Below are 21,952 nucleotides of genomic sequence, written 5' to 3' on the forward strand. Positions count from 1 at the left end.
AACACAAACCCCCAGGAGGGGGAGTTTAACCCAACGCTGGCAGCATCTAACCGAGGCAAATGTTACCTGTGGAAAGCTTTTCTGACTCTTCCAGCTGACAGCAACCCCACAGAAGAGGTTCACCTTCAGGTGTGATGGCGGTGCAGGGGAATTAAACACAGAGGGCTGTGTCCAGTTCTGGGACCCACAGAACTGAAAGGACATGGAACTGTTGGAGAGGGTCCAGAGGAGGCCATGAAGATGATCAGAGGGCTGGAGAACCTCCCCTGTGGCAACTGGCTGGGAGAGCTGGGGCTGTTCAGCCTGGAGAGGAGAAGGCTCCAGGCAGACCTCAGAGCAGCCTTCCAGTACCTGAAGGGGCTCCAGGAGAGCTGGGGAGGGACTCTGGACAAGGGCTGGGAGTGCCAGGATGAGGAACAATGGCTTTGAGCTGGGAGAGGGGAGACCGAGAGTGGAGAGGAGGAAGAAATTGTTGAGAGTGAGGCTGGGGAGACTCTGGCACAGGCTGCCCAGGGAGGCTGTGGCTGCCCTCTCCCTGGAGGTGTTCAAGGCCAGGCTGGACGAGGCCCTGAGCAACCTGAGGGGCTGGCTGGTGTCCCCTGTGGGGTTGGAGCTGGATGATCTTTAAGACCTCTTCCACCCCAAACCATTCTATGATTCCATGTTTTGGAGCAGGGCCCAAATTCTGCAGCCTGGGCACAGTCCTGACCTCTCCTCTGTCACCACAGTGGAAGAGAGGACTGAGCCCTCCCAAGGGGACAGGCAAAAACCACTCTGGTTGGTGACAAAGGAACTCAGTCACTGACTTTGGACCAGAACACCACGATGGTGAAAGGGATGTTCTGCTTCTCAGAGAATCTTTTAGGGGAAAAACAAGCAACCAAACAGCCCAAATTCCTAATAAAGTAAATTATGAACAGGCAAGGGAAGCGTGGTGCAGGGAAGGAATGACTTGGTCTATCAGGGGGATCGCTGCAGGGCTGATGATTGTGGGGCTTGATGGCTGTGGCCAGACATCTGAAAGGGAACCAAGAATACATCAAGCCCCTGTGGTGCTGCTGTGCTTGATGTGGAGCACCCAGGGTCCCCACTCAGGGTGGCTGGAGCTCTGGTTCCCCAGGGCAATGCTCTGTTGTGTGGTTTGCAGACACCGAGCTGAAGTCAGGGCTTTGTTACTCTGTGGATGGGGTGAGGAGATGGGGTCAGGGAGAAAATCAGAGTGGTGCTGGTGTGCTCTGGGCTTTGCCTGGGGGCAATTAAGGAGGCCCCAGGTGTGGGCCATGGTGCCCAAACTCACTGTGCCTTCCCTGTCTAAGGAAGGTGACCAAACCCCACCTGTGGTGGGAGCCCTGGGGGACCACAACCCGCACAAACCACTGCTGTGAGCTCACCCCCTGGTGAAGAGATGCCCCTGTACACTGCACTGGTTAGGCCACACCTTGAGTCCAGGGTCCAGTTCTGGGCCCCTCAGTTTAGGAAGGAGGTTGACCTACTGGAAGGTGTCCAGAGAAGGGCAACAAAGCTGGGGAGGGGTCTGGAGCACAGCCCTGTGAGGAGAGGCTGAGGGAGCTGGGGTTGCTTAGCCTGCAGAAGAGGAGGCTCAGGGGAGACCTTCTTGCTCTCTGCAACTCCCTGAAGGGAGGTTGTAGCCATGTGGGGGTTGGGCTCTTCTCCCAGGCAAGCAGCACCAGAACAAGAGGACACAGTCTCAAGCTGTGCCAGGGGAGGTTTAGGCTGGATGTTAGGAAGAAGTTCTACACAGAGTGATTGCCCATTGGGATGTGCTGCCCAGGGAGTGGTGGAGTCCCCATCCCTGGAGGTGTTTAGGAGGGGGCTTGATAGGGTGCTTGGTGCCATGGTTTAGCTGATTAGGTGGTGTTGGATAATAGGTTGGACACAATGATCTTGAAGGTCTCTTCCAACCTGGTCTATTCTATTCTATTCTATTCTATTCTATTCTATTCTATTCTATTCCATTCCATTCCATTCCATTCCATTCCATTCCATTCCATTCCCATGGGAGCAGTTCACCGTCAGCCCTTCCAGCACTGGGGGTTACATGGGGCTGTGCATGGGCATGTGAGGGCACTGCAGCAATGTGGGGGTCACAATTTCAGCCCAGGGGAATTCTCTGCATGTTCCTTCCCACAAAACTCCACAAGGCTTGTGGGATTCCCTCTGCATTGGAAGTCTGCTGTTGGCACTGCTTGCCTTTAGCCCCTGCAGGGACACCAACCTGCCTGACTCCTGGGAAGGCTGATGAGGCAGTGGGTGCTGCTCCTCCAGATGTTATGATCCTCTGATTTGCTGCAACTTGAGACCCTTTGAGAGGTGGGAAGGGGGCAGGTTACAGAGCATGAGGAACCACAGCTGCCCACGCCTCAGGGAACTGCCCAGCAGTGTTTGTAGCTTGAAACACGATCAACTCCAAGCCAGGAAGAGTCTGGAATTTCAACCTTCTCTCTGTTTTATTCCCTGGCTGCCTCAGAAGAAGGCCTTTGCAAACAGCAGGAGATACAGCAAGTGAAAGAGTAAAACCACAAACTGTCCTGGTTCCTGCTTCTGCCAGCTGAGGAGGCTGCACAAATCCTGCACTGCCTGTGTGCAGAGCCTGGGGTGGGCATGGGGCTGGGAGAGGCCAGCGAGGGCCTGGGCTCCAGGCAGAGCTGCCCCAGGCACAGCCATGCTCCAAGAACAGAGATCAGTAACAGTTTGTGGGCAAAACCTCTCCAGTTCTGCAGGGAACTGCAGTTTCTGGGACACTTGGGTCAGGGCTTGGTCCCTCTTGCTTTAGGAACCATAGAATCATTAAGGTTGGAAAAGGCTTTTAAGGTCGTTGAGTCCAACCCAACTACCATGAGCACTGAAATATATCCTGGAGCACCACAGCCACAGCTGCCTGAACCCCTCCAGGCATGGGGACTCCACCACCTCCCTGGGCAGCCTGTGCCAACCCCTGACCACTCTTGCAGCAGAGAAATTTTTCCTCATCTCCAATCTAAACCCTCCCCTGGCACAACTTGTGTCCATTTCCTCTCATCCTGTCACCTGGGAGAAGAGACCAACACCAGCCTCACTCCAACCTCCTTTCAGGGAGCTGTAGAGAGCAACTAGGACTCTCCTCAGCCTCCTCTTCTCCAGACTAAACCACCCCAGCTCCCTCAGCCTTTCCTGGTATGATGGTCTCCAAACCCCTCCCCAGCCTCATTGCTCTGCTCTGGACACCCTTCAGCCCCTCAACGTCTTTCTTATGCTGTGGTGTACAGAATTGAACCCAGCACTCAAGCTGTGGCCTCATCAGGGCCAAGTATAGGGCCCAGGTCCTTCCTCCAGTGACAGTCCCCTGTTGGGATGTGCTGATGGATTGGGAAAAGCTCAGGATTTATTGTCCTGCCTTTCCCCATTTCACTACAGCCAGTTCTGTGGCCCATAAGTGACCAGGGCAAGGTACCCACATTTCACCAGGGAGCAAAGGACCCCTGCCCTGCCAGGAAAGGCTGAGAGCTGGGCTTGGTCAGCCTGGAGGAGAGAAGGCTTAGGGGAGACCTTATAGCCATGGAGCAGGACAGAAAGGGTGGCTGCCAGCAGGATGGAGACTCCCTCTTCACAAGCAGTCCCATGGAGAAGCCAAGGGGAGATGGGGACAAGCTCCTGCTGGGGAGAGTCCCAGTGGGCTCCAGAAGAAAATGTTTGCTCTTGAGCACAGCTGGAGACTGGAATCATCTCCCCAGGGCAGCAGTGGAGTCCTCTCCACTGGGCAGCTCAAGACTCATCTTGCCAGGGTGCTGAGCCAGCTCATTTCAGCTCTACTGTGACCTAGAAAGGTTGGAGCAGATGCTCCTTGGGGTCCCTTCCAGGCTGGCATTTTGTGAACCTATAAACCCCCTGCTCAGCCCCAGCTCCTCCACTCACACACTCCCCTTCAGCCATCACCTCCCACTCCACCAAACCACCCCCCCAGCCTTTCTCCAGAGATCCTGCCCACTGCCTTCTGCCCACCAGCAAAACACCAAATGACAGAGCTGTGGCTGCATGGAACCTTTCAGGCAGCAGGAGCATGGTGGAAAACAAACATGATTTGCTGGTTTTTGTTTGTAGCTGCCCTTAATGCTGACCTGGCATTCTGGATCTTGCAAGGACAAGCCTTTCCCAGGATCCACCTCCATAAAGCTCTGCCTGCTTCACTGGCAGGTACTTGAGCAGCAGAGCAGCAGAGCAGAGCAGTGCAGTTTGCTGTTAAATGAAGTGCCAGGAGGAGTTCTGAGGATCCCACTGCTAACACAATGTGCACCTGGTGCTCCACAAGCAGAAGATATCTTCATAGAATGGGAAGGGGACCTTCAAGATCATCCAGTTCCAGCCCCCTGCCATGGGCTTGGACACCTCCCCCCAGGCCAGCTTGCTCAAGGCCTCATCCAGCCTGGCTTGGAACACCCCCAGGGAGGAGGCAGCCACAGCCTCCCTGGGCAGCCTGTGCCAGAGTCTCCCCAGCCTCACTGCAAAGAATTTCTTCCTCATCACCAGTCTCAGTCTGCCCTCTCCCAGCAAAAAGCCATTGCCCCTTGTCCCATCTCCCCCTCAGATGAGCAGTCTCACAGTGGATGTCATTCAATGCAGAGCATTGGGTTGGGAGGGACCTTGAGTTTCCATCCTGCCATGGGCAGGGACACCTCCCCCCAGCCCAGCTTGCTTCAGGCCTCATCCAGCCTGGCCTGGAACACCTCCAGGCAGGAGGCAGCCACAGCCTCCCTGGGCAGCCTGTGCCAGAGTCTCCCCACCCTCACTCTCCACAATTTCTTCCTCATCTCCAGTCTCAATCTCCCCTCTTCCAGCCTCAATCCATTCCTGAGAGACAGTGTGCTGGAGGCTCAGCCCAAACCGTGCTGCACAGCAGGCACCAAGGGTTTGGTTTCACCAAACCAGCTCAACCATTGCCCTGCATCCAAGCAGCCCTCAGCCACTGAGGAGCTGCTGTGCCTCGTTCTGCTGGCACAGAACAACTTATTTGCATATATATTAGAAATCAGCATTAGCACAGCTCCTCCCACTCAGGTTAGCATGGAATTCATTTGGAGGGCTTAGTTTTCCTCTTTGCAGAGGCTCCAGCTGGTTCAGCACCTGGGGTGTGCAGCGCAGCAGGAGACAACTCCCCACCACAGGCAGCTCCCCTGACTCCTTCCTACAAAGGGCTCAGGCAGAGTCTGCCAAATAACCCAGACCCCAGCCAACAAATGACTAGAAACAGTGACAAAACCCTGGTGTGGGTTTTTTGGTCTCTTCCTCCTTTTGAGTCCTGCTCACCACAGGAGGGCTCCAGCCAGGATTTTCCCCTCTGGGGCTGCAGGTCCCCTGGAAGAAAACCTTTGAGGGTTACTTACAAAACTGAAGAGACACTGGCAAGAAAAAAAAGCCAATCAAAGACCATCACCACCTGGCAGAGGAGGAAAAGACCTTGTGGAGCATTTGCCTGAGAGTGAGGCTCACACACCTCAGCATCTTGGGGTGAATTTGATCCTGCTTCCCTATGGAAAATGGACATAAATTAACATTAATGACTTTCCACCCCCTGCCCCCCAGGATGCTCTGTTAGGGCTGAAGCAAACTGCAGTCCTAATGCTGCTGTTCCCAGGGCTTTTAGCAATTCCTCAGAGTCAGCTAAAGCATTCTGACTGCCAGGCTCATTTCACTTCTGACAGCCTGATGGCCCCCACGTCATCATCTGCTGCATGGGCTGCCCCAGGGGACAGCCCAGCCTGGGCTGGAAACAGAGCCAGGCTTCCCCAGGAGCTTTGCTTCCCTCTACACCCCCCTCCAGCTGCACCCCTGTGTGGTGAGACAGAGCTGGCAGGAGTGAGCACCACACAGAAACCATTTCAAGCATCAAGTCTGGAACACAGACACCTCTCCAGAGGTTAAACAGGTCAATGAGCTACAGCTGAGCTCAGGATCCAGTCCCAAGTCGTGTCCCCAGGGCTCAGCACTGGGGATGGTTCTCTCTGATATCTTTATCAGTGACCAGGGCAAGGGAATTGAGGGCACCCTCAGCCAGTGTGCAGTTGACACTAAATGGTGTGGCAGTGTTGATCTGCTGGAGGGAAGGAAGGCTCTGCAGAGGGACCTGGCCAAGATGGATCCATGGGCCAAGGTCACCTGCATCAGGTTTAACAAAGCCAAGGGCTGGGTCCTGTCCTTGGGTCACAACAACCCCATGAACACTCCAGGCTGGGGCAGAGTGGCTGGAAACTGCCCAGCAGAAAGGGACCTAAGGGTGCTGGGTGACAGAAGCTGAAGATGAGCCTGGGTGTGCCCAGGTGGCCAAGAAGAGCACCAGCAGCCTGGCCTGGATCAGCAATGATGTGACCAGCAGGAGCACCCACCTGGCACTGGTGAGGGCACAGCTCAAATACTGGGGTCAGTTTTGGGCTCCTCACTCCAAGGACATCGAGGGCTGGAGCAGGTCCAGAGGAGGGCAACAAAGGTGGGGAAGGGTCTGGAGGAGAGGGCTGGGGAGAAGCAGCTGAGGGAGCTGGGGGTGTTCAGCCTGGAGAAGGGGCTGTGGGGAGACCTCATTGCCCTCTGCAGCTCCCTGAAAGGAGGTTGCAATGAGCTGGGGGTTGGGCTCTTCTCCCTGGTCTCAGGTGATGGAGTGAGAGGAAATGGCCTGAAGTTGTGCCAGGGGAGGGTTAGGTTGGAGATGAGGAAAAAACTTCATTGCTGCAAGAGTGGTCAGGGATTGGAACAGGCTGCTCAGGGAGTCCCTGGAGGTGCTCAAGAAACCTGTGGCCATGGCACTTGGAGACATGGTTTGGTGGCCACGGTGGTGTTGGGTTGATGGTTGGACTCAAAGGTCTTTTCCAACCAAACCAACTCTGATTCCTTATATCCCCACTGGATGAGACCCCCAGGGTGATCTTTTCAAGACCCTCCCTAAGCTTTTCCAAGAAACCTCCAAGTAAGGCCAAACCTTTGGTCCTTCCTCACTGCACTTTTCAACAGCTGTACTTACATCCTACCCCCTGGCAGGGCCACCTCTTGCTGACAGGATCAAGTACCCTGCCTTCCCCTCAGGAAAGTGCTGGTGGTGAGGAAAGCTCCTTCTATCTCTGAGCAGCACTCCCCAGCAGCAGGTTAAGGTGGCACTGCTGCAGGGTGCAGCCACCAGCAGAAAGAGGCAGAAGAGCCACTGCCAAACATGAATCTCATGGCTCAGCCAGGCTTCAGGAGCCATTTCTGAAGCAGCAGCAGTACTGGATGGACAGAAAAGCTGTGCAGAGAGGAACAGACACCTCAAATGCTGCTTTCTCTCAGAGAATACACCAGGACCTGGAACCTTTGACACAGAGAGGGGCTGGAGGGCTTCCTTACCCAGCTCCCTCAGTAGCACCACTCAAGGAATCAGAAGGAAACCCAAAAGGGGATCTTGTACAACTCTCTGAAGCACAGGAGCACAGATCCCACCCACAAGCAACATGAGCACACCAGGGCACTAGGATGTGTGCACTTCTGGTCACCAGGAGCAGATCCAGGAACAGCTGAGCAGCAAAGGATCCCATCCCCTCTGCAGGAGAAACCCCACAATGCCAGCAAGGCCAGAGCTGCTCTCCCTGGGCTACAGACAAAGCCAAGCTGCACACTCTGGTCCCTGGGAATGCTGACAGAAGAGCCACACCTTGGATGCCACTTCAAACAGGGACTAGTAGCTGGAGCACTCCCATCCCACAAGCACAGGGCTGAGGCAGGCAGCCAGCAGTTATGCCCAAGCCTTGGTGTGCCCATGTCCTGCCTCCAGGGGAAGCTGCTGAAGGGCAACACCAGCTGCTGGAAGCTGCAGACCTGGCTCTGGCGAGAGCAGGGCTCACCTGAAGCCTTACCCAGCCCACAGATGTTTGCTCTGTACTGCAGTGCTAGCTTGAGGCAATTCCACTTCAAATCAGACCAGTTTGGGTTGGAAGGGACCTTGAAGATCAAGTCCAATCCCCTTGCAGCCAGCAGGGACAGCTGCAACTGAGCAGGTTGCTCAGAGCCCCAAACCTGACCTGGGATGGTTCCAGGGATGGCACATTACCACCTCTCTGGGGCTCTCACCACAATCTTCCTTTCCTCTCATCTCCATCTCCTTTTAGTTCAAACCATCATCCCTTGTCCTATCACAACTGGCCCTGCTCAAGTCTGTCCCCAGCTCTCTGACTGGTCCCTTTAAGCACTGCAAGGCCACCAGGAGGTCTCCCTGGAGCCTTCTCCAGGCTGCACAACCCCAACTCTCTCAGCCTGGCCTCACAGCAGAGGGCTTCCAGCCCTGCCAGTGCTGCTGTGGCCTCCTCTGGCCCTGCTCCAGCAGGTCCCTGGCTGTGCTGAGGGCTCCAGAGCTGCCCCAGCACTCCAGGGAGGTCTCAGCAGGGTGCAGAATCCCCACCCTGCCCCTGCTGTGGATCAGCCCAGGACACAGCTGGCTCTGGACCATCCACACCCAGGCTCTAAACTCAGTATTGCTGCAAGCAATGACTTCAGGGCAGCAAAGGTAAAAATGAGCTTCAAACTTCAAAACCCACCACCTTGGGTGATGCAGAGGGCAGGGTGGTCCCCAGCCAGAACTATGCATGCAGCAGGGGATGAGGACAAATGAAAGCAGCAACACTGTTTGCAGACAGCTGGGTCTTTTATTAAGTATTTAAGGTGCTACAGAATACTTAAGGAGCCTTCACTTAAAAGACAGCTTCATGTCTGCAGTCTTAGCTCTGTGGAAAGAAGCAAACAAAGCTCATTAGGGGGGAGATTTTTAGTACAACAGCCCAACACAGCAGGTTCAGAGGTGGACACTTACAGCTGGGCACTCGATTGCACCATTATTGATGTCATCAATGATGTCATGTGGGTGCCTGCCATCGATGCTGCAGCCCACAGACTGGGCTGTTCCCAGAATCTCCTTGATTGTCCCTGTGGAAGACAAGAGTTTGTCACTACCCCAGGAGAAGCTCTGAAGTGCATACCAAGAACTCTTCAAACCCCTCAGCTGTCTCTTCCCTCCCTCTGGGGTTTGCAGGCTGCAGCCACACAGCTCACCAGGAGAAAGGCAGCCATGTACAAAATCAGAGGTCTGGAAGGGACCTCTGGAGATCATCCAGACCAACCCCCTGCTCCAGCAGGGCACCCACAGCAACCTGCCCAGGAGCACAATGGCCAGGGGGGGTTGGAAGCTCTCCAGAGGAGACTCCACAGCCTCTCTGGGCAGCCTGTCCCAGAGCTCCAGCACCCTGATACCGAAAGTTTCTCCTCCTGTTCAGATGGAACCTCCTGGTTCCAGTTTGTGTCCCCTGCCCCTTGTCCTGTCCCTGGGCACCACTGGCCAGAGTCTGGCCCCAGCCCCTCACACCTTATCCCTTCACTGAGTGTTGATGAGACCCCCCCTGGGGCTGCTCTTCTCCAGGCTCAACACCCCCAGGGCTCTCAGCCTTTGCTCCTCACAGAGCTGCTCCAAGCCCCTCAGCATCTCTGTAGCCTCTGCTGGACTCTCTCTGGTAGCTCTGTCTCTTGAACTGCAGAGCTCAGAACTGAACCCTGTACTCCCAAGTGTGGCCTCACTGGGGCAGAGTAGAGGGAAAGGAGAATCTTCCTTGACCTGCTGGTCACTCATCTCAATGCCCTCCCAGGAGTCAGACCAGAGCCTGGCTCAGGCTCCCAGAGCCTGGCTCAGGCTGCCAGCAGCCCCAGCAGCAGCACTTACCGGAGAGCTCCCTGGCCAAGGACCTGTGGCGCATCTGCCGCGCGATGTTCACGATCTCGTCGAAGCTGACGCTGCCGCTGTGCTTAACTGCCGAGCAGAGGCACAGCCCCAGTCAGCCAGGCCCACACCAGCACCCCCTCAGAGCAGCACCCTTCCCAGCACCCACATCCCACGGAAAGCAGGCAGTGTGGAGCGGCAGCTGGGCTGCCATCAGCACATGCCTGTGCCCAGGCTTTGGCACAGCCACCCACGAGGAGCAGAAGAACCCTGGGCTGGCATCTGCTGTCAGCTCAGCTCTGGGCTGTGCCAGTCACTGCACTACACAACAGGCACACTGCTGGGGGGGCCTCAACCTCCTTCTAAGGAGCTGAACTGTGGTGGTCTGCCAGCTGTGGTTTGTGCAGATGCTTCACAGAATGGGCTGGGTTGGAAAGGACCTTGAAGATCATCCAGTCCCAAACCCCCTGCCATGGGCAAGGACACCTCCCACCAGCCCAGGCTGCTCCAGGCCTCATCCAGCAGGGCCTTGAACATCTCCAGGGAAGGGGCAGCCACAACCTCCCTGGGCAACCTGTGCCAGTGTCTCCCTACCCTCAGCCTAGTCTTCAATCTCAATCTCCCCTCTTCCAGCTTCAACCCATTCCCCCCCATCCCATCACTACCAGCCCCTGTAAGTCACTTACTGTTCTTCTGCTTCTTCCTGTCACGAGGAGGCTCCTTCAGAGCTTTGATAATCAGAGCAGAGGCAGAAGGAACAACCTCTATCTAAATGAGAAAAGATGTTAAGCGTTTCCTCCTTTCCCATCAGCATTTTGTAGCCAATGAAGATGCTCAGCCCAGCAGGTCTGTGGTTAGTTGAGTGCCACAGGAGGGGTTTGTGAGGCACATATTTGTTCCCAGCCTTTCGGCACAGGCCTCCCCACCAGCAGGAGAGGGCTGCTTCCTTGACTGGGGCTTCCTCTCAGCTCACCACTGGAATGTACCAGCCACAGGGGTCAGGACAGGTACAGTGGCAGGTGGCTATGGGGAGAGTCAAAAAGCTTTTATCTATTTTTTTTGGTGCTTGAAACAGTATTGTCTTGACTAACTGTTCTGTAGAAGGAGCAAATTATCTACAGCAGGATTAAACCCCCCCAACTTCTGCACATGAGCAGGTCCCCTCCCACCACACTCATGGGCTGGAAACCTTCAGCATGGCAAGATCCAGGCTCCATAAACACAAACACAGCTGCTGCCCTGGGCACAGACACAGCCAGACACTGCCCAGGGCTCTCACACACGCACAGCCACTCCTGGCACTCACACCGGGGTTTAAGGTCTGCCGCAGCAGACCCCCACACGCTGGCCGTGTGGAACTCATTTTATCCACCTCGGAAGGATGAAGGGCTGAGTGGACCCTGCCGGGGCCGAGGCTCGTGGCTGGAACAAGCGTCAGGCGCTTGCAGCACGGAGCCCTGCCCTGTGGCGTTCGGTACCTGCGCTTGCCTGTTCTGGATGGTGAGCTTCACCGTGATCCGCAGCCCCTTCCAGTCGCCGGTGGCCTTGGCAATGTCGTCACCCACCTTCTTGGGGGACTGAGGACAGACGCCGCATTGTCACACAACCGTAGTTTAAAGCGGGAACCCCCCCGTGGCCCCGTCGCGACGCCTCCTTTCCCTTCCCCGAGGCATTTCTACACTCCTTCCCTCCCCCCGCGCCCGCCCCGGGCACACTCCCCAGGCCATGCCTCCCCCCGCCCGACCCCGCCGTCACCCCTCCTCGTCCCGTCCCTCGCCGCGCCCCTACAGCGGGCAAAGCGCCGCCGCCCTCCGCCGCAGCACCACGAGGCCTCCCGCTCCCCGGTCCCGCGGTACGTACCAGGCCGAGGGGACCGATCTTGGGGGCCAGAGCGGAGGTGGCGCCGACCTCGCCGCCGGTGCAGCGCAGGTACACTGCAGACACAGCAAGGAGCGTGCGTCAGCCGCGATCCGCCGGGCCCGGACCGCCATCGCGGCCTGGGTCCGGTCGCTTCATCCCCACACCCCCTGCCCGCTCCCGCCGCGGCACGGCACGTACCGACTTTGATCTCGTTGGGGTCGAACTTGGGCGGCATGGCGGCAGCGGACGCGGATGGCGGCGGATCCTGTAGCGGCGCGGCCTGGCTGGGGAGCGGAAAGGCCGAAGGCCGTGCCCGGGCACCGAATATAGCCCCCGAGATCTCGCGAGAGGGCGGTGCCGCGCAGGCCCCGCCTCCTCCGCCGCGCGGCCGCTGTGGAGCGGCCTCCGCGCCTGGAGGCGCTGCGCAGAGCTCTATGGTTGCGCGGGACGCTCTAGCCGTCTGTCTCGCTGTCCCCGTGGGGGCGGCTGCGTGCCCCCTGGCGGAGGCGACCCGGGAGCTGTCGCGTCATGGCAGCGGGGAGCGGTGAGAGAGACCGGGGCGGAGCGGGGGGAAACGGCTCCCGGGGCCTCTGTGCGGGGGTCGTCTGCCCGCAGTGCGGGGATGCGGGGCCGGGATTCGCGGCAAATCGGTGGCGACCACCTCCCCTCCCGGATCTGGGGCTGGATCCGGGGGTGCCCTCCCGGTGCCTTCCACGGCTCTTGCTCCTCCGAGTATCCCGGGCACGGCGCAGGAGCTTCTGCTGCCCTCGGGAGTATCCCGGGCACGGCGCAGGAGCTTCTGCTGCCCTCGGGAGTAGCCCGGGCACGGCGCAGGAGCTTCTGCTGCCCTCGGGAGGAGCCCGGGCACGGCGCAGGAGCTTCTGCTGCCCTCGGGAGCAGCCCGGGCACGGCGCAGGAGCTTCTGCTGCCCTGAGGAGCCCGGGCACGGCGCAGGAGCTTCTGCTGCCCTCGGGAGTAGCCCGGGCACGGCGCAGGAGCTTCTGCTGCCCTCGGGAGGAGCCCGGGCACGGCGCAGGAGCTTCTGCTGCCCTCGGGAGTAGCCCGGGCACGGCGCAGGAGCTTCTGCTGCCCTCGGGAGTAGCCCGGGCACGGCGCAGGAGCTTCCCCTCTGCTTCCATAGAGGTGCTCAGGCGTTCGGGGCAGGCGGTGCCCGGAGCCCCGGGGGATTTGCCGCAGGAGTCGCCGCTGCCCTTGCTCATTGTCGCTGGTTCCCTCAGGTTCCGGGGCCGGTGCTGGCTGCGCGCAGGGCTCCGGGCACAGAACAGCTGCATGCTGGCTGATAAAAGAGTAAAGAGGAGGAGCGAGAGACACAGAGCTAGCCTGTGGAAGCTGTGTGACACCTGGGCGGGGGACACTGCAGGGAATCCCTCAGGAGAAGAAGAAGAGAATGGCGGCAATGAGGGAAAGAAGGGACTGAGAGGCAGAGTGAAGGAGATTCGTTTCGGACATTGCCGGGGCAGGTCCTTGGCAAGATCGAGAGGAGCCTGGTGGTTCCGGGGGGTGGTACAACTGTCACGGCAGCTCTCCAGCGCCGAGAGCAAAGAGCTGGGGGAGAGTAAGTTACAGAGCTGCAGTTCGCCGCCTGTGCCCTCCCCGCGTCTCGTTCCAGTGCATGCCGGGCTGCAGGGCTTGCTGCTACCGCTGCTGGTCGCTTGGTAACCTCCCTGTCGGCGAGCAGGACCTGCTGCTGCCCCCGAGCTGCCTGGTGGCAGCCCTGCCCTTCATGACTAGGCAGCATCCAGCAGGACCTGCTCAGATCCCGACGCTGGCTCACTGCTGCATGGCTGTGCTCCTGAGCATGTTTTAGTAGGTGCCTGCAAAGGTGAACTGCTGGCAGCTGTGGGGACATGGGATTTGCAGCTCATGGATGCTCACTGCAGGGTAGAATAGGATAGGATAGGACAGGATAGGATAGGATAGAATAGAATAGAATTGAATTGAATTGAATTGAATTGAATTGAATTAACCAGGTTGGAAAAGACCTTTGAGATCACCAAGTCCAACCTGTCACCCAGCACCATCTGATCAACAAAACCATGGCACCAAATTCCTCATCCAGGCTCTTCCTAAACACCTCCAGGGATGGGGACTCCACCACCTCCCTGGGCAGCACATCCCCATGGCCAATCTCTCTGGCTGGGAAGAATTTCTTCCTAACATCCAACCTAAACCTCCCCTGGCACAGCTTGAGGCTATGTCCTCTTCTTCTGGTGCTGCTTGCCTGGGAGAAGAGACCAACCCCCACCTGGCTACAACCTCCCTTCAGGGAGTTGGTGAGAGCAAGAAGGTCTCCCCTGAGCCTCCTCTTCCCCAGGCTAAGCAACCCCAGCTCCCTCAGCCTCTCCTCCCAGGGCTGTGCTCCAGACCCCTCCCCAGCTTCTCTGGACCCCTTCAAGTCTCTCAATGTCCTTCTTAACCTGAGGAGCCCAGAACTGGACACAGGACTCCAGGTGTGGCCTAAGCAGTGCTGAGCACAGGGCACAAGGACCTCCCTGCTCCTGCTGGCCACACTGCTCCTGATGCAGGCCAGGCTGCCCTTGGCCTTCTTGGCCTCCTGGGCACACTGCTGGCTCATGTTCAGCCTACTCTCAACTACTACCCCCAGGTCCCTCTCTGCCTGGCTGCTCTCAGCCACTCTGCCCCCAGCCTGTAGCACTGCCTGGGGTTGCTGTGGCCAATGTGCAGAACCTGGCACTTGGATGTGTTCAGTCTCCTGCCCTTGGACTCTGCCCATCTGCCCAGCCTGGCAAGGTCCCTCTGCAGGTAGGTGCTGTCCCAGGCAGGAACAGGTTGTTCTTTCATAGCATCATAGAATTGTTTTGGTTGGAAGAGCTCTCTAAGGTCATTGAATCCAACCCAACACCACCATGGCCCCAAGTGCCATGGGCCATAGGTTTCTGGAACACCTCCAGGCACAGTGACTCAATCACCTCCCTGGGCAGCCTGTTCCAATGCCTGACCACTCTTGCAGCAAAGAAATTGTTCCTCATATCCCACTGAAGCCTCCCCTGGCACAATTCCAGGCCATTTCCCCTTATCCTGTCACTTGTTACTAGGGAGAAGAGACCAACCCCCACCTGGCTCCAGCCTCCTTTCAGGGGCTTGTGGAGAGAATCACATCTCCCCTCAGCCTTCTTTTCTCCAGTGTGGACAACCCCAGGTCCCTCAGCTGCTCCTCACCAAGCCTGTTCTCCAGACCCTTCCCCAGCTTTGTTGTCCTTCTCTTTCAATAAAAATCACATCCTATGAAACATGGCCCCATGCCAAAGGCTCTTCCTGCTGTTGAGTGCTGAGTGCTGGCCTCAGAGCTGATGCTGTTCAGCAGAGCAGGCAGGGCTGATGTCACACAGAGAGGCTTTGCTGCTTTGAGGTGTGACACATCCTCACTACGGCAAGTTGTGACTTTTCCAGGCTGCTCAGCCCATGTCATAACTCTGATCCTTCATCTTTAGACCCCTGATGCAATTCTTTCCCTGTTTGACTCTCTCTCCTTCAGCCTCTGTGCCTTCATGTGTTGTCTGGAGTGAAACTGGGATGATTTCCCACTATCCACACAACTAATAAAAGGCACCTAGCTCGAGCAGGGGAAGGTAAGACCTGACAAGAGGATGCAGAAGTTCTCAGCAGAGAGCTGAAGACATTCAGCACAGCTGTGGATATCATGCTGCAGGCCTTCTTGTCCTGGTTGCTCATCTTTGGATGCCCCTCTCTTGTCTCTCTCTGTGATGGCTTGCTCATGGCTCTTTGGAACAGGATGGAATGGAATGGAAGGAATGGAATGGAATGGAAGGAATGGAATGGAATGGAATAGGATGGAATGGAATGGAATGGAATAGGATGGAATGGAATGGAATAGAATAGGATGGAATGGAATAGGATGGAATGGAATAGGATGGAATGGAATAGGATGGAATGGAATGGAATAGGATGGAATGGAATAGGATGGAATGGAGTAGACTAGAATAGAATAGCATAGAATAGAATAGAATAGAATAGAACAGAATTAGAATAGAATAGAATAAACCAGTTGGGAAAAGACCTCAGAGATCATCCAGTCCAAGCTATCACCCAGCACCATCTGATCAACTCGACCATGGCACCAAGTGCCTCAGCCAGGCTCTTCCTAAACACCTCCAGGGATGGGGACTCCACCACCTCCCTGGGCAGCACATTCCCATGGCCAATCTCTCGTGCTGGGAAGAATTGCTTCTTAACATCCAGCCTAAACCTCCCCTGGCACAGCTTGAGACTGTGTCCTCTTGTTCTGGGGCTGGGTGCCTGGGAGAAGAGACCAACCCCCACCTGGCTACAACCTCCCTTCAGGGAGTTGGAGAGAGCAAGAAGGTCTCCCCTGAGCCTCCTCTTCTGCAGGCTAAGCAACCCCAGCTCCCTCAGCCTCTCCTCCCAGGGCTGTGCTCCAGACCCCTCCCCAGCTTGATTGTTTCCTGCACTCTCAGGCTGTAGCTCCTGGCCTGCTTATTCTTCTGATTGTTTCTGAGGGCTGTCCCAGCAGTCTGGACTTGTTAAAAAAGCAGCAGAGTGGGCTGGCAGGGAAGGAGCAGTGAAACTCTTCTGTCTGATTCCGTCACTCACAAGCAGTTGGTTTTGTAGCCTCCTTCTGCTGCGTCTCAAGCCTGTTCCAGCGGGGTGGGGTGACAGCAGGACAGCCACACAGGACAGCTTTGCCTCCTGGCTTTGGGAGTGGAATGAAGCCTGCTTGCTTGGATGCTTTTAGACTGAACTTCTGTTTTGCTGTAGCACTTAAGGATTTGCCTACACAAAGCTGTGGAGTTTTTGGCAGTGGCCTCCACGCGCCAGGAGCATCTCTGGCTGGATCCTGTGGGTTCTGGTGCTCTTCAGGATGGTTTTGAGAGCAGTTTGCAGGCACAGAGCTGGCAGAGAGCTGGGCCAGTGGCATCCTGGCCTGCGTCAGGAACAGTGTGGCCAGCAGGAGCAGGGAAGTCCTTGTGCCCTGTGCTCAGCACTGCTGAGGCCACACCTTGAGTCCAGGGTCCAGTTCTGGGCTCCTCAGGTCAAGAAGGACATTGAGAGACTTGAAGGTGTCCAGAGAAGGGCAACAAAGCTGGGGAGGGGTCTGGAGCACAGCCCTGGGAGGAGAGGCTGAGGGAGCTGGGGTTGCTTAGCCTGCAGAAGAGGAGGCTCAGGGGAGACCTTCTTGCTCTCTGCAACTCCCTGAAGGGAGGTTGTAGCCAGCTGGGGGTTGGTCTCTTGTCCCAGGCACCCAGCACCAGAACAAGAGGACACAGTCTCAAGCTGTGCCAGGGGAGGTTTAGGCTGGATGTTAGGAAGAAATTCAACACAGAGAGAGAGATTGGCCTTGGGAATGTGCTGCCCAGGGAGGTGGTGGAGTCCCCATCCCTGGAGGTGTTCAGGAGGAGACTTGATAGGGTGCTTGGTGTTATGGTTTAGTTGATTAGGTGGTGATGGATGATAGGGTTGGATGCAATGATCCCAAAGGTCTCTTCCAACTGGTCTGGTCTGGTCTGGTCTATTCTATTCTATCTCTTTTTGTGAACTGCCTTGTATAGCTGTGCCATGTACTGCTCAGGTATTGACTCCTCTCTATTGCTCTTCAATTGCTTATTAAAACCAAGTGAAACTTCAGTGCAAGCTCCATCGCCTCTGTCTCTGTGTGGACTTGTGCCAGCTGCCTGGGCTCACCCTTTTGCCATGCAGTGCTGATCACAGCTCCTCAGGTTCCTCCTGTACCCCAAGGCTTCTTGCCCAGCCAGCTCAAGTTTCCTCCTTTGGGGCTCACTGTTACTCTTCTCTCATCTTACCTCAGTCTTGTCAGCAAGGCAGATTTGGTCCCTGCTGCCTCCCCTGCTGCCTCCCCTGCTGCCTCCCCTGCTGCCTCCCCTCCTGCCTCCCCTCCTGCCTCCCCTCCTGCCTCCCCTCCTGCCTCCCCTCCTGCCTCCCCTCCTGCAGCCCCCACTCAGACTCTGTGTTGCCTGTTCCTGCCCCCTGCTCTCATGCAGCCTCGAATGAACTCTTTTTTTCCCCCTCCTTTATTTTATTGCTCATTTGGTGCCCACCTCTCCTGTCCCAGCCTCCCAACTGGTACCCAGCTAATTAACCAGCTGGGCTCCTCATTTCCTATCCTCCAGCACACTCCCTTTTGCTCCCCTGCTGGTTCAGTCCTCTTCCAGAGCTGACTATTTTCTCTTACCCCTTCACCCACCTGCAGTCCTGATTTCACCAAGCACCATGCCCTGATCCAGTCCTGATTTCACCAAGCACCATGCCCTGATCCAGTCCTGATTTCACCAAGCACCATGCCCTGATCCAGTCCTGATTTCACCAAGCACCATGCCCTGATCCAGTCCTGATTTCACCAAGCACCATGCCCTGATCCAGTCCTGATTTCACCAAGCACCATGCCCTGATCCAGTCCTGATTTCACCAAGCACCATGCCCTGATCCAGTCCTGATTTCACCAAGCACCATGCCCTGGTCCAGTCCTGATTTCACCAAGCACCATGCTCTGATCCAGTCCTGATTTCACCAAGCACCATGCCCTGATCCAGTCCTGATTTCACCAAGCACCATGCTCTAATCCACTCTTCCCTCTCTCTTCTTCAGCTTCTCTCCCCTTTGCACTTGAGTCAGCTGCTGTCCAGCTGAATGAACAGGAACTGAATCTCCAGCTCTCAGTCCTGTGGTGACCATTCTGGGGAAGGTCTGGCTGCCCTCTAAGCCCAGGATGGAGTGGGAGAGTCTGACCTGGGGGGACACAGCCTGGGAGAAGCTCCTAGGTGCCCAGGAGGGCAGACAGCTCAGCTCACCACAGCACATGGCTGGGGCAGCAGTAATCACAGAATCAACCAGACTGGAAAGGACCTCAGAGATCATCAAGCCCAACCTAACACCTCCTGACAACTAAACCATGGCTCCAAGTGCCACATCCAAGCCTTATTTGAACACCTTCAGGGATGGGGACTCCACCACCTCCCTGGGCAGCACATTCCCATGGCCAATCTCTCTTGCTGGGAAGAACTTTCTCCTCACCTCCAGCCTAAACCTCCCCTGGCACAGCTTGAGACTGTGTCCTCTTGTTCTGGTGCTGCTTGCCTGGGAGAAGAGCCCAACCCCCACCTGGCTCCAACCTCCCTTCAGGGAGCTGCAGAGAGCAAGAAGGTCTCCCCTGAGCCTCCTCTTCTCCAGGCTAAGCAACCCCAGTTCCCTCAGCCTCTCCTCCCAGGGCTGTGCTCCAGACCCCTCCCCAGCCTCCTTGCCCTTCTCTGGTTTGCAGCCAGCCTTCCTGAAGCTGGCTTAGCTCTGCAGGAGGTTCTTGGCCTCTTGGGAACTGATTTGGCTTTATAAGCCTGTTCAAAATCTGATTTGGGGCTATGAGGTGTTTGAGCAGAATCTTTCCATCTCATTGTGTGAATAACATGAGGAGGATGCTCCTGGGAGTGACTGCTGCTGCCTAGCCAGCAAATGAATCAAGTGCTTGTTAGCTTGAAATGACTCCCAGAGCTGAGGAGCCAAGTTCAGCCTCCCAAAGCTGAGGAGCAGAGTTCAGCCTGAGCATCCTGACTCCAGTGTTTGCCTGGGATCCCCATGGCAGACTGGGGAGCCACTGGGATGGGCTGTGAGAGGCACCAGAGGAGGCTGTGCTGTGGCTCAGTGCCTTGCAGACAGTGGGCTGTGTTTTGAGCTGCACTGGGGTCTTGGTTCTCACCTGCCCTGGAAGGCAGCTGGGCTGCTCTCAGGATTAGGAGTTTGCCACATCTCCAGCCCAGCTTTATCCCAGAACATTTTGCAGTTCCTTATTATTGTGCCAGAGTTGATGCTGGGTTTCAGGAGTTTGGGTTTTGTCCCAGGTGCTTGATCTCCTGATATGGTTGCAGCTTTTTGAGTCCCCCACCTTAGAGTGGACTCTGTGTTTTCCTGATCACTCAACAGCCCTTCCATCTACAGAGCTGTTGGAGTGAGTCCAGGGGAGGCCACAAAGATGATCCAAGGGCTGGAGCAGCTCTGAGGCTGAGGGAGCTGGGGGTGTTCAGCCTGGAGAGAAGACTCTGGGGGGACCTTAGAGCAGCCTTCCAGTACCTGAAGGGATCCTACAGGTAGGCTGCAGAGGGACTATTCCTAAAGGGGTCTGGAGACAAGCCAAGGGGGAATGCTTTGTAGCTGAGGCAGAGCAGGGTTAGAGTGGAGCTGAGGAAGAAGTTCTTCAGTATGAGGTTGATGAGACTCTGGCACAGGTTGCCCTGGAAGGCTGTGGCTGCCTCCTCCCTGGAGGTGTAGAAGGCCAGGCTGGAGCAGCTGAGTCTAGGTGAGAGGTGTCCCTGGCCATGGTGGGCAGGTTGGAGCAGATGATCTCTGAGGTCCCTCCCAGCCTGAACCAGTCTTATGTTCCACCTTGACTTCATTTATCTTGCAGAGGGATGGCCAAGACCCCTGCCCCATCTCAGCAGTGCTTGGTGGCTCCTGGCAGCGCTTGCTGTGTGGAGCTGTGCTGGGATCTGCCTGTTTGATCCAGCCACAGAAGGGCTTAAACAAACACAACTGCTCAGAGTGTGACTTTCCCCCCCCCTTTTTTTCCTTCTTTTCCCCACTTCTTAGAGCACAGCCCTGCAGTCCAGGCTCCCCAGCAGACTCTCTGCCCAGACTCTGATCCCCTGTGCCACTGAGCTCTCGTCAGAGCTGGAGATGCCTCTCTTCGGCCGCAAGAAGAAGCCCAGCGAGGAGGCTCGGAAGCGCCTGGAGTACCAGATGTGCCTGGTGAGCAGTCCTGAGGCCTCCTCTGCTCCCTGTGGCTAGTCCTGCATGCCAGCAGGCTTGTGGTGAGGCCACTCCTGCAATCCTGGGGTCAGTCTTGGGCCCCTGACTCCAAGAAGGACATTGAGAGGCTGGAGCAGGTCCAGAGAAGGGCAACCAAGCTGGGGAAGGGTCTGGAGAGCAGAGCTGGGGAGGAGCAGCTGAGGGAGCTGGGGGTGCTCAGTCTGGAGGAGAGGCTGAGGGAGACCTCATTGCTCTCTGCAGCTCCCTGAAAGGAGGTTGGAGCCAGGTGGGGGTTGGGCTCTTCTCCCAAGCAGCAAGTCACAGTTCAAGTGGAAATAGCCTCAAGTTGCCCCAGGGGAGGGTTAGATTGGAGGGCAGGAAAAATTTCTTTGCTACCAGTGTGGTCAGGGATTGGCACAGGCTGCCCAGGGGGGTGGTGGAGTCCCCATCCCTGGAGGTGTTCAAGAAATGTGTGGCCATGGCACTTGGGGCCAGGGTTTAGTGGCCATGGTGGGGTTGGGCTGGTGGTTGGACTCAGTGATCTTAGAGACCTTTTCCAACCCAATCAATTCCAAGATTCTGTGGTTGGTACCTCCCTGTGTTACTGATCTCACAGACTGCAGCTCATCCTCCTAACATACACCAGACTGCTGCTTTCCCTCTCTCCCTTCACCCTCCTATCCACCAGTCCCCTTTGTGCCACTTCCATCCCTCTCTGCCATTGTGGTTCCATGTAACATCCTCCACCCCATCAGCCAGCCAGCTTCTGGGACTCTGTGACCGTTTGACGCTGTGCCTTTAAGGAAGGGGCACACTGGCTAAATGTTTGTAAAATATTTTGGTTTTCTAAACGAATTTCATTGGTAGGATTGTGGGAGGAGAGATTGGACCCAGGGGAGTTGGGAACTTTCTCTCAGTCTTCCTTCCTTCGCTGTCCCTCTCGGCTGGATCTGCTTCTGGGATTCTGGCCAACTAAGATAAGATACTAACTCCCTGTGCAAGGCCTTTATTCTTTTCCTGCCCTGTTAACCGTCCTCGTCTCTTCTTCTACCTCTTTGGGGGAGAAGGGAGGTAGGGGGTTGAAGGGGGCACAGGGGGAAGCCCCTCTGTGGGGGGTCTGGTTTCTGGTTGAGTTCATTTGCTGTATATTCCTGTATATATTGTAAAATCCCTGTATTTGTTGTGTTACATAGAATCTGTTTCCTTGTAAAATATACTCTCATTTCTCTGACTGGGTTTAGCCGTGGTCTCTTTCTCAGTGGAGGAGGGAAAGCAGAGCCTTTCCTTTCAAACCACCACACTCTCAACCAGAAACCAGACCCCCCACAGAGGGGCTTCCCCCTGTGCCCCCTTCACCCCCCTACCTCCCTTCTCCCCCAAAGAGGTAGAAGAAGAGACGAGGACGGTTAACAGGGCAGGAAAAGAATAAAGGCCTTGCACAGGGAGTTAGTATCTTATCTTAGTTGGCCAGAATCCCAGAAGCAGATCCAGCCGAAAGGGACAGTGAAGGAAGGAAGACTGAGAGAAAGTTCCCAACTCCCCTGGGTCCAATCTCTCCTCCCACAATCCTACCAATGAAATTCGTTTAGAAAACCAAAATAT

At 56.4% G+C, this 21,952-nt stretch overlaps 2 protein-coding genes and 1 non-coding gene across 3 annotated transcripts in view; 1 reads left to right on the forward strand and 2 right to left on the reverse strand.

Moving 5' to 3' along the window:
• Positions 1-8,644: 8,644 nt before the first annotated feature.
• Positions 8,645-11,862, reverse strand: RPL12 (ribosomal protein L12). Its single transcript, XM_054174545.1, has 7 exons — positions 11,777-11,862; positions 11,579-11,652; positions 11,197-11,295; positions 10,405-10,486; positions 9,722-9,808; positions 8,822-8,934; positions 8,645-8,735 (listed from the first exon to the last, which is right to left on the reverse strand). The coding sequence occupies exons 1-7, from the start codon at positions 11,811-11,813 to the stop codon at positions 8,730-8,732; spliced, it is 498 nt and encodes a 165-aa protein (XP_054030520.1). The 5' UTR covers positions 11,814-11,862; the 3' UTR covers positions 8,645-8,729.
• Positions 10,610-10,738, reverse strand: LOC128898669 (small nucleolar RNA SNORA65). The gene has a single exon (XR_008462938.1). It is a non-coding gene; the product is annotated as a small nucleolar RNA SNORA65 (small nucleolar RNA).
• A 1,176-nt stretch (positions 11,863-13,038) lies between the features above and the next one.
• LRSAM1 (leucine rich repeat and sterile alpha motif containing 1) overlaps positions 13,039-21,952 on the forward strand; it is a 47,142-nt gene continuing 38,228 nt past the window's right edge. The window contains exons 1-2 of the mRNA XM_054174558.1: positions 13,039-13,154; positions 20,192-20,350. Of these exons, the coding sequence (XP_054030533.1) occupies positions 20,279-20,350 (72 nt within the window). The 5' untranslated portion in view covers positions 13,039-13,154; positions 20,192-20,278. The remainder of the gene's footprint in view (positions 13,155-20,191; positions 20,351-21,952) is intronic.

Source organism: Dryobates pubescens, chromosome 29, assembly GCF_014839835.1.
Source record: "Dryobates pubescens isolate bDryPub1 chromosome 29, bDryPub1.pri, whole genome shotgun sequence".
Taxonomy (NCBI): Eukaryota; Metazoa; Chordata; class Aves; order Piciformes; family Picidae; genus Dryobates; species Dryobates pubescens.